The sequence below is a fragment of the Dendrobates tinctorius genome, unplaced genomic scaffold (assembly GCF_039654945.1).
Source record: "Dendrobates tinctorius isolate UK_male_01 unplaced genomic scaffold, ASM3965494v1 ptg000386l, whole genome shotgun sequence".
Classification (NCBI taxonomy): Eukaryota; Metazoa; Chordata; class Amphibia; order Anura; family Dendrobatidae; genus Dendrobates; species Dendrobates tinctorius.
In genome coordinates, this window is record NW_027362052.1 from 1,136,605 (window position 1) to 1,148,868 (window position 12,264).

At 53.3% G+C, this 12,264-nt stretch overlaps 1 protein-coding gene across 4 annotated transcripts in view; it reads left to right on the top strand.

Moving 5' to 3' along the window:
• Positions 1-12,264, top strand: part of TAF1C (TATA-box binding protein associated factor, RNA polymerase I subunit C) — a 116,903-nt gene that overhangs the window by 87,788 nt on the left and 16,851 nt on the right. For all 4 annotated transcript variants that reach the window (XM_073563317.1, XM_073563318.1, XM_073563319.1 and 1 more), the window contains 4 exons: positions 9,611-9,728; positions 9,827-9,898; positions 9,989-10,124; positions 10,201-10,329. In XM_073563317.1, the coding sequence (XP_073419418.1) occupies positions 9,611-9,728; positions 9,827-9,898; positions 9,989-10,124; positions 10,201-10,329 (455 nt within the window). The remainder of the gene's footprint in view (positions 1-9,610; positions 9,729-9,826; positions 9,899-9,988; positions 10,125-10,200; positions 10,330-12,264) is intronic.

The window sequence follows — 12,264 nt, forward strand, 5'->3', positions numbered from 1 at the left end:
TGAATAAGGGACCAATGACTGTGGGCACATGTGAATAAGTGACCGCTGAATGTAGGCGCACCTGGCTCCGGTGACTGTGGACGCACCTGAATAAGGGACCGCTGAATCACACCTGGCTCCGGTGACTGTAGGCACACCTGAATAAGTGACCGCTGAATGTAGGCACACCTGGCTCCGGTGACTGTGGACGCACCTGAATAAGGGACCGCTGAATCACACCTGGCTCCGGTGACTGTAGGCACACCTGAATAAGTGACCGCTGAATGTAGGCACACCTGGCTCCGGTGACTGTGGACGCACCTGAATAAGTGACCGCTGAATCACACCTGGCTCCGGTGACTGTGGACGCACCTGAATAAGTGACCGCTGAATGTAGGCGCACCTGGCTCCGGTGACTGTGGACGCACCTGAATAAGGGACCGCTGAATCACACCTGGCTCCGGTGACTGTAGGCACACCTGAATAAGTGACCGCTGAATGTAGGCACACCTGGCTCCGGTGACTGTGGACGCACCTGAATAAGGGACCGCTGAATCACACCTGGCTCCGGTGACTGTAGGCACACCTGAATAAGTGACCGCTGAATGTAGGCACACCTGGCTCCGGTGACTGTGGACGCACCTGAATAAGTGACCGCTGAATCACACCTGGCTCCGGTGACTGTGGACGCACCTGAATAAGTGACCGCTGAATGTAGGCACACCTGGCTCCGGTGACTGTGGACGCACCTGAATAAGTGACCGCTGAATCACACCTGGCTCCGGTGACTGTGGACGCACCTGAAGAAGGGACCGCTGAATGTATGCACACCTGGCTCCGGTGACTGTGGACACACCTCAAGAAGGGACCGCTGAATGTAGGCACACCTGGCTCCGGTGACTGTGGACGCACCTGAATAAGTGACCGCTGAATCACACCTGGCTCCGGTGACTGTGGACGCACCTGAAGAAGGGACCGCTGAATGTAGGCACACCTGGCTCCGGTGACTGTGGACACACCTGAAGAAGTGACCGCTGAATGTAGGCACACCTGGCTCCGGTGACTGTGGACGCACCTGAAGAAGGGACCGCTGAATGTAGGCACACCTGGCTCCGGTGACTGTGGACACACCTGAATAAGGGACCAATGACTGTAGGCACACCTGAATAAGGGACCGCTGAATCACACCTGGCTCCGGTGACTGTGGACGCACCTGAATAAGTGACCGCTGAATGTAGACACACCTGGCTCCGGTGACTGTGGACACACCTGAAGAAGGGACCGCTGAATCACACCTGGCTCCGGTGACTGTGGACGCACCTGAATAAGTGACCGCTGAATCACACCTGGCTCCGGTGACTGTGGACGCCCTGAATAAGTGACCGCTGAATCACACCTGGCTCCGGTGACTGTGGACGCACCTGAAGAAGGGACCGCTGAATGTAGGCACACCTGGCTCCGGTGACTGTGGACACACCTGAATAAGGGACCAATGACTGTAGGCACACCTGAATAAGGGACCGCTGAATCACACCTGGCTCCGGTGACTGTGGACACACCTGAATAAGGGACCAATGACTGTAGGCGCACCTGAATAAGGGACCGCTGAATCACACCTGGCTCCGGTGACTGTGGACGCACCTGAAGAAGGGACCGCTGAATGTAGGCACACCTGGCTCCGGTGACTGTGGACACACCTGAAGAAGTGACCGCTGAATGTAGGCACACCTGGCTCCGGTGACTGTGGACGCACCTGAATAAGTGACCGCTGAATCACACCTGGCTCCGGTGACTGTGGACGCACCTGAAGAAGGGACCGCTGAATGTAGGCACACCTGGCTCCGGTGACTGTGGACACACCTGAAGAAGTGACCGCTGAATGTAGGCACACCTGGCTCCGGTGACTGTGGACGCACCTGAAGAAGGGACCGCTGAATGTAGGCACACCTGGCTCCGGTGACTGTGGACACACCTGAATAAGGGACCAATGACTGTAGGCACACCTGAATAAGGGACCGCTGAATCACACCTGGCTCCGGTGACTGTGGACGCACCTGAATAAGTGACCGCTGAATGTAGACACACCTGGCTCCGGTGACTGTGGACACACCTGAAGAAGGGACCGCTGAATCACACCTGGCTCCGGTGACTGTGGACGCACCTGAATAAGTGACCGCTGAATCACACCTGGCTCCGGTGACTGTGGACGCCCTGAATAAGTGACCGCTGAATCACACCTGGCTCCGGTGACTGTGGACGCACCTGAAGAAGGGACCGCTGAATGTAGGCACACCTGGCTCCGGTGACTGTGGACACACCTGAATAAGGGACCAATGACTGTAGGCACACCTGAATAAGGGACCGCTGAATCACACCTGGCTCCGGTGACTGTGGACACACCTGAATAAGGGACCAATGACTGTAGGCGCACCTGAATAAGGGACCGCTGAATCACACCTGGCTCCGGTGACTGTGGACGCACCTGAATAAGTGACCGCTGAATGTAGGCACACCTGGCTTCGGTGACTGTGGACGCACCTGAATAAGGGACCAATGACTGTAGGCGCACCTGAATAAGTGACCGCTGAATCACACCTGGCTCCGGTGACTGTGGACGCACCTGAATAAGTGACCGCTGAATGTAGGCACACCTGAATAAGGGAGCAATGACTGTAGGCGCACCTGAATAAGTGACCGCTGAATGTAGGCACACCTGGCTCCGGTGACTGTGGACGCACCTGAATAAGTGACCGCTGAATGTAGGCACACCTGGCTCCGGTGACTGTGGACGCACCTGAATAAGTGACCGCTGAATGTAGGCACACCTGGCTCCGGTGACTCTGGACGCACCTGAATAAGGGAACAATGACTGTAGGCACACCTGAATAAAGGACAGCTGAATGTAGGCACACCTGGCTCCGGTGACTGTGGACGTACCTGAATAAGGAACCAATGACTGTAGGCACACCTGGCTCCGGTGACTGTGGACACACCTGAATAAGGGACCAATGACTGTAGGCACACCTGAATAAGTGACCGCTGAATCACACCTGGCTCCGGTGACTGTGGACGCACCTGAATAAGGGACCGCTGAATGTAGGCACACCTGGCTCCGGTGACTATGGACGCACCTGAATAAGCCACCAGTGACTGTAGGCACACCAGAATAAGGGACTGGTGACTGTAGGCATGACTGACTCTAGTGGCAGTGGGTGTGCTTGGTTTATGGATCGGTGACTGTAGACATGCCTGGTTGCAGTGACTGGGCGCGCTTGTATAAGGGACCGATGACTGTAGGTGCACCTGAATAAGCCACCAGTGACTGTAAACACAGGACTCCTAAAGTTCCCACGGTCATTTGTTCAAGCCATAATATGAGTGCAAATGCCCATCATACCGTGAATGTACTATTCACCATGGAGTACTCGGCCATCATATCGTACGTGAAGGAGATTGGGCCTTGACTTAGAGGCAATGTACTTGTACTTGTGAAGTTCTGAGGTTGTGAGTTGTAATAATCATCTAGGCAGTTAACAATGCTACTATTTTTTTTATGCCTTACGTCCATAGTTTTACAACAAATCTAGGTAGTTGGGCAAAATACAATGTCTTCAGTCCAAAAGATCCTTTCCCCGAGGCTGCTAGTCCCACTGCCTCTGTACCCGGCGATACACACTGTCTCCCAACTTTTGGTTGGCCCACGAAATCTCATCAGTATAGTCTGTCACAGTCCATGCCCCTCCCATTGTGATTACACATCCGATGCCCATGTATCAAGGAGCAATAGTCCTTCAGAAAGTTCATGAAATCCAGACGAGAGATCCCTCAGCCATAGCAGGAGGATCCAGCCCAGCCAGCAACCGATCTCTAAGGCTGTGTGCAAACACTGCGGATTTTGCTGCGGTTCCGCAGCGGTTTTTGCTGCGGTGTACAGTAGCATGATTCCCTATGGGAATCAAAAACCGCAGTGCAGATGGTGCGGAATTTTCCGGGCGGATTATCTGCGGTTTTCAATCCGCAGAAAGAATTGACATGTCAATTCTTTCTGCGGATTCCCCTGCGGTTTGCCATCTCCTCCATTGAGGAGATGAAAAACCGCAGGGCAAAACCGCAGAGCAATCCGCAGGTAAAACCGCAGGTATTTTGACCTGCGGTTTCACCTGCGGATTTTACAAAATCCGCGCGGATGAATCCGCACCTAATCCGCAGCGTGTGCACACAGCCTAAAACTCCATAGGCCATTCATCCATGGCTCCAGGACCTCAGCCTAGCTCCTCTACCCTCAACGTCACTCCCAACAACTGCTTGATGTGGCTTCTTTTCCTCCCTCCCTCTTAAACATTGGCCTTTATCTAAAAGAATAAAGAATATTCTAGAAGCTGATCACCTGGGATTGTATGTAAGAGCACCTGTAGTGACGGCTCCATTGGGTCTGCAATCCCATTCCACACAATGGGATTAATGGCTGCAAGAACAATGAAATGGTAGCGTTCATTGATTACCAATCTTGGGTCTGGCCTTAAGGGGGTTTTACACATAGCGATATCGCTAAAGCATCACCGATTTTGTGACACAGCAGCGATATTGCTAGCGATACCACTATGTGTGATATTTGCCTCCGACCAGCTCCCCCACTGTCTGTCGCTGATCGCGTGAGGTCGTGCAGCTCCATTTCTCGTCGGGCGCTTCCTGCTGGGTTTCCTGCTGGCGCCGACGAGTGACGCGTGGACGCGGGCGGGAGGACGTCAGGGTCGCCGCGTCTGAAAGGTAAGTAACGACCACTGCTGTGTCGCTGCATCGCTGTGAGATCTGCCTGTGTGGCAGCTCACTAGCGACCATTTGGCGATGCACCAGCGATCCTGACCAGGTCGTATCGTGGTCGGGATCACTGGTGCATCGCTAAATGTAAAGGGGCCTTTAGGTTTACATATGATCCTGCCTGTATGTATTCCACTGCTTACTGTCACTGAATGGAAACATTGATTCCTGAGGCTGAACTGATGAGCAAGAAAATCACTATTAAAACGCAGCAAGCAAATATCTAATAATACGCAATAATATCGACAACTGGTGCTGGAGAAAATCTGTATCCCTTAGAGCCGTGGATTCCACTCTGCATTCATTCATCCAGTACTCTCTAGTAAGTGGCTAGCTCCCCACAGTACTAATCATTGAGTACCCGGTCTGCATACTGTTCAGGAAGGAGATGGGTCCTGTATCTAGAGGTGGGCCATCATACCGTTCAGGAAGGAGACGGGTCCTGTATATAGAGGTGATCGTACTAATCACCATGGAGCACACGGCCATCATACCGTTCAGGAAGGAGACGGGTCCTGTATATAGAGGTGATCGTACTAATCACCATGGAGCACACGGCCATCATACCGTTCAGGAAGGAGACGGGTCCTGTATATAGAGGTGATCGTACTAATCACCATGGAGCACGCGGCCATCATACCGTTCAGGAAGGAGACGGGTCCTGTATATAGAGGTGATCGTACTAATCACCATGGAGCACCCGGCCATCATACCATTCAGGAAGGAGATGGGTCCTGTATCTTGAGGTGATCGTACTAATCACCACAAAGCACGCGGCCATCATACCGTTCAGGAAGGAGACGGGTCCTGTATCTAGAGGTGATCGTACTAATCACCATGGAGCACGTGGCCATCATACCGTTCAGGAAGGAGATGGGTCCTGTATTTTGAGGTGATTGTACTAATCACCACAAAGCACGCGGCCATCATACCGTTCAGGAAGGAGATGGGTCCTGTATTTTGAGGTGATCGTACTAATCACCACAAAGCACGCGGCCATCATACTGTTCAGGAAGGAGACGTGTCCTGTATCTAGAGGTGTTCGTACTAATCACCATGGAGCACGTGGCCATCATACCGTTCAGGAAGGAGACGGGTCCTGTATCTAGAGGTGATCGTACTAATCGCCTTGGAGCATGCGGCCATCATACCGTTCAGGAAGGAGACGGGTCCTGTATCTAGAGGTGATCGTACTAATCACCATGGAGCACACGGCCATCATACCGTTCAGGAAGGAGATGGGTCCTGTATCTAGAGGTGATCGTACTATTCACCATGGAGCATGCGGCCATCATACCTTTCAGGAAGGAGACGTGTCCTGTATCTAGAGGTGATCATACTAATCACCATGGAGCACGTGGCCATCATACAGTTTAGGAAGGAGACGGGTCCTGTATCTAGAGGTGATCGTACTAATCACCATGGAGCACGTGGCCATCATACCGTTCAGGTAGGAGACGCGTCCTGTATCTAGAGGTGATCGTATTAATCACCATGGAGCACGTGGCCATACCGTTCAGGAAGGAGATGGGTCCTGTATCTAGAGGTGATCGTACTAATCACCATGGAGCACGCGGCCATCATACCGTTCAGGAAGGAGACGTGTCCTGTATCTAGAGGTGATCGTACTAATCACCATGGAGCACGCGGCAATCATACCGTTCAGGAAAGAGACATGCCCTGTATCTAGAGGTGATCGTACTAATCACCATGGAGCACGCGGCAATCATACCGTTCAGGAAAGAGACATGCCCTGTATCTAGAGGTGATCGTACTAATCACCATGGAGCACGCGGCCATCATACCATTCAGGAAGGAGACGGGTCCTGTATCTAGAGGTGATCGTACTAATCACCATGGAGCATGCTGCCATCATACCGTTCAGGAAGGAGACGGGTCCTGTATCTTGAGGTGATCGTACTAATCACCACGGAGCACACGGCCATCATACCGTTCAGGAAGGAGACATGCCCTGTATCTAGAGGTGATCGTACTAATCACCATGGATCACGAGGCCATCAATACCGTTCAGGAAGGAGACGTGTCCTGTATCTAGAGGTGATCGTACTAATCACCATGGAGCATGCGGCCATCATACCGTTCAGGAAGGAGACGGGTCCTGTATCTAGAGGTGATCGTACTAATCACCACGGAGCACACGGCCATCATACCGTTCAGGAAGGAGACATGCCCTGTATCTAGAGGTGATCGTACTAATAACCATGGAGCACGCGGCCATCATACTGTTCAGGAAGGAGGCGGGTCCTGTATCTAGAGGTGATCATACTAATCACCATGGAGCACGTGGCCATCATACTGTTCAGGAAGGAGACGTGTCCTGTATCTAGAGATGATCGTACTAATCACCATGGAGCATGCGGCCATCATACCGTTCAGGAAGGAGACGGGTCCTGTATCTAGAGATGATCATACTAATCACCACGGAGCACACGGCCATCATACCGTTCAGGAAGGAGACATGCCCTGTATCTAGAGGTGATCGTACTAATCACCATGGAGCATGCGGCCATCATACCGTTCAGGAAGGAGACGGGTCCTGTATCTAGAGGTGATCGTACTAATCACCATGGAGCATGCAGCCATCATACTGTTCAGGAAGGAGGCGGGTCCTGTATCTAGAGGTGATCATGCTAATCACCATGGAGCACGTGGCCATCTTACTGTTCAGGAAGGAGGCGGGTCCTGTATCTAGAGGTGATCGTACTAATCACCATGGAGCACGCGGCCATCATACTGTTCAGGAAGGAGACGGGTCCTGTATCTAGAGGTGATCATGCTAATCACCATGGAGCACGCGGCCATCATACTGTTCAGGAAGGAGGCGGGTCCTGTATCTAGAGGTGATCGTACTAATCACCATTGAGCACGCGGCCATCATACTGTTCAGGAAGGAGGCGGGTCCTGTATCTAGAGGTGATCGTACTAATCACCATGGAGCATGCGGCCATCATACTGTTCAGGAAGGAGGCGGGTCCTGTATCTAGAGGTGATCATGCTAATCACCATGGAGCACGCGGCCATCATACCGTTCAGGAAGGAGACGGGTCCTGTATCTAGAGGTGATCATGCTAATCACCATGGAGCACGCGGCCATCATACTGTTCAGGAAGGAGGCGGGTCCTGTATCTAGAGGTGATCATGCTAATCACCATGGAGCACGCTGCCATCATACCGTTCAGGAAGGAGACGGGTCCTGTATCTAGAGGTGATCATGCTAATCACCATGGAGCATGTGGCCATCATACCGTTCATGAAGGAGACGGGTCCTGTATCTAGAGGTGATCGTACTAATCACCACGGAGCACACGGCCATCATTCTGTTCAGGAAGGAGGCGGGTCCTGTATCTAGAGGTGATCGTACTAATCACCATGGAGCACGCGGCCATCATACCGTTCAGGAAGGAGACATGCCCTGTATCTAGAGGTGATCGTACTAATCACCATGGAACACGTGGCCATCATACTGTTCAGGAAGGAGGCGGGTCCTGTATCTAGAGGTGATCGTACTAATCACCATGGAGCACGCGGCCATCATACCGTTCAGGAAGGAGACATGCCCTGTATCTAGAGGTGATCGTACTAATCACCATGGACCACACGGCCATCATACCGTTCAGGAAGGAGACGGGTCCTGTATCTAGAGGTGATCATGCTAATCACCATGGAGCATGTGGCCATCATACCGTTCAGGAAGGAGACGGGTCCTGTATCTAGAGGTGATCGTACTAATCACCACGGAGCACACGGCCATCATACTGTTCAGGAAGGAGGCGGGTCCTGTATCTAGAGGTGATCGTACTAATCACCATGGAGCACGCGGCCATCATACCGTTCAGGAAGGAGACATGCCCTGTATCTAGAGGTGATCGTACTAATCACCATGGAACACGCGGCCATCATACTGTTCAGGAAGGAGGCGGGTCCTGTATCTAGAGGTGATCGTACTAATCACCATGGAGCATGCGGCCATCATACCGTTCAGGAAGGAGACATGCCCTGTATCTAGAGGTGATCGTACTAATCACCATGGAGCACGCGGCCATCATACCGTTCAGGAAGGAGACATGCCCTGTATCTAGAGGTGATCGTACTAATCACCATGGAACACACGGCCATCATACTGTTCAGGAAGGAGGCGGGTCCTGTATCTAAAGGTGATCGTACTAATCACCATGGAGCATGCAGCCATCATACCGTTCATGAAGGAGACATGCCCTGTATCTAGAGGTGATCGTACTAATCACCATGGAGCACGCGGCCATCATACCGTTCAGGAAGGAGACATGCCCTGTATCTAGAGGTGATCGTACTAATCACCGTTGAACACACGGCCATCATACTGTTCAGGATGGAGACGTGTCCTGTATCTAAAGGTGATCGTACTAATCACCATGGAACAGCGGCCATCATACCGTTCAGGGAGGAGATGGGTCCTGTATCTAGAGGGGATTGTACTAATCGCCATGGAGCACGCTGGATTTGTTTGGCTGCAGTGACACTGAACCCAGGAGAATATCAATGCCGGTAGACTAGGTCAATCTTGGTAGTCTTTGATTGGTGGGTATTGTCGTGGGTGACTTGAGCCATCATAGGATACAGTGGAGTTGGGTGGAGGTGCCTGGACGCGTGAGGGTGGAGTCAGGTAGAGGCGCCTGGACACGGGGGTGGAGTCGGGTGGAGGCGCCTGGACAAGGGGGGGTGGAGTCGGGTGGAGGCGCCTGGACGCGGGCCCACGGCTGTAAATAAGATGTCAGAAGTCGGAGGTGCTGGACTTTCTCTTATGTCTCCACAGTGATCGTAGGTGCTCGTTCTGCTTTTCATTTGGCCTCCTGGAGTTTCTCTGCTCAGGATCCCCCCAATCCTCTCTGTGCTGTAAAAACGACGACCTCGAGCACCTGCATCAATGCCAGGTAACGCCTGGGGGAGCGACGCTCTGCATCCGTGCCGGATTATGTCCAGTCTCCGCCTCTCTACGCATTGTTCATCCCTGACTCCCCTCTTCTTGCAGCCCCCACATCCCGGGTGAGTTTTGTGTGTGCACTGACAGTGGGACCCTTTACCTGTGGAGTGTAGAGACCGGGTATGTATAGACTGGGAGCCCCCTCCCTCCCTCCTTCCTGTGACCCCTATTGGCCTCCTTTCTGTGAATTAACCCCTATATTTCCCCCAGGTTGCGGCGAGTACGGCAGGATCCTGATTCCATGTTTTTCCGTGACGACCCGCGCTGGAGGTGGAGTGACTTCACGTCTCACCCTCGTGTGCTGACGTTTGCAGACAGGACGGGGGTTCAGATTGCAGATATCAGAGTGAGTGTCATTATCGCGAGAAGTTTCCTCCTCAGTGACCAGAATAAGGCGGCTCAATGACTTCTTCTCTCCTCAGGTCCCAAATTCTCAGGGTGCAGCACTTTTTCGCATTGGGCAGGAGTCTTCATGTCAGAAAGGAGAGCGAGTAATACTGCCTCGCTGTTTGCGGGAGATAAACCCAGCATGCTACCTGGTGGGCACTCAGGTACCAACCTACTCAATATCCAACCAGCGTCCTGCCTGGGGCAGCTCACTATACACCCGCCTGCTGCCTGGGGCAGCTCAGTATATACATGTCATCCTGCCTGGGGCAGCTCTGTATATACATGTCGTCCTACCTGGTGCAGCTCACTATACACCCGGCGTCCTACCTGGTGCAGCTCTGTATATACCCAACATCCTGCTTGGTGAGTGCTCTGTATATACCCAACATCCTGCCTGGTGAGAGCTCACTATACACCCGTGTCCTGCCTGGCTGCCTGGTGCAGTTCATGATACACCCAGCATCCGACCTGGTGCAGCTCTGTATATACCCAGCATCCTGCCTGGTGAGTGCTAAGTATATACCCAGTGTCCTGCCTGGTGGGTGCTCAGTATATAACCGGCGTCCTGCCTGGTGAGTGGTCCGTATATACACGGCGTCCTGCTTGGTGCAGCTCAATATACACCCAGCATCCTTCCTGGTGCAGCTGCGTATATGCCCAGCATCCTGCCTTGTGAGTTCTCAGTATATACTCAGTGTCCTGCCTGGTGAGTGATCAGTATATACCCAGCATCCTGCCTTGTGAGTGCCCAGTATATACCCAGCATCCTGCCTGGTGAGTGCTCAATATATACCCAGTGTCCTGCCTGGTGCAGCTCAGTATATACTCGGCGTCCTGCCTGGTGCAGCTCAGTATATACTCGGCGTCCTGCCTGGTGCAGCTCAGTATATACTCGGCGTCCTGCCTGGTGCAGCTCAGTATATACTCGGCGTCCTGCCTGGTGCAGCTCAGTATATACTCGGCGTCCTGCCTGGTGCAGCTCAGTATATACTCGGCGTCCTGCCTGGTGCAGCTCAGTATATACTCGGCGTCCTGCCTGTTGCAGCTCAGTATATACTCGGCGTCCTGCCTGGTGCAGCTCAGTATATACTCGGCGTCCTGCCTGGTGCAGCTCAGTATATACTCGGCGTCCTGCCTGGTGCAGCTCAGTATATACTCGGCGTCCTGCCTGGTGCAGCTCAGTATATACTCGGCGTCCTGCCTGGTGCAGCTCAGTATATACTCGGCGTCCTGCCTGGTGCAGCTCAGTATATACTCGGCGTCCTGCCTGGTGCAGCTCAGTATATACTCGGCGTCCTGCCTGGTGCAGCTCAGTATATACTCGGCGTCCTGCCTGGTGCAGCTCAGTATATACTCGGCGTCCTGCCTGGTGCAGCTCAGTATATACTCGGCGTCCTGCCTGGTGCAGCTCAGTATATACTCGGCGTCCTGCCTGGTGCAGCTCAGTATATACTCGGCGTCCTGCCTGGTGCAGCTCAGTATATACTCGGCGTCCTGCCTGGTGCAGCTCAGTATATACTCGGCGTCCTGCCTGGTGCAGCTCAGTATATACTCGGCGTCCTGCCTGGTGCAGCTCAGTATATACTCGGCGTCCTGCCTGGTGCAGCTCAGTATATACTCAGCGTCCTGCCTGGTGCAGCTCAGTATATACCCGGCGTCCTGCCTGGTGCAGCTCAGTATATACTCGGCGTCCTGCCTGGTGCAGCTCAGTATATACCCGGCGTCCTGCCTGGTGCAGCTCAGTATATACTCGGCCTTCCTGGTGCAGCTCAGTATATACTCGGCGTCCTGCCTGGTGCAGCTCAGTATATACTCGGCGTCCTGCCTGGTGCAGCTCAGTATATACTCGGCGTCCTGCCTGGTGCAGCTCAGTATATACTCGGCGTCCTGCCTGGTGCAGCTCAGTATATACCCGGCGTCCTGCCTGGTGCAGCTCAGTATATACTCGGCGTCCTGCCTGGTGCAGCTCAGTATATACCCGGCGTCCTGCCTGGTGCAGCTCAGTATATACTCGGCCTTCCTGGTGCAGCTCAGTATATACTCGGCGTCCTGCCTGGTGCAGCTCAGTATATACTCGGCGTCCTGCCTGGTGCAGC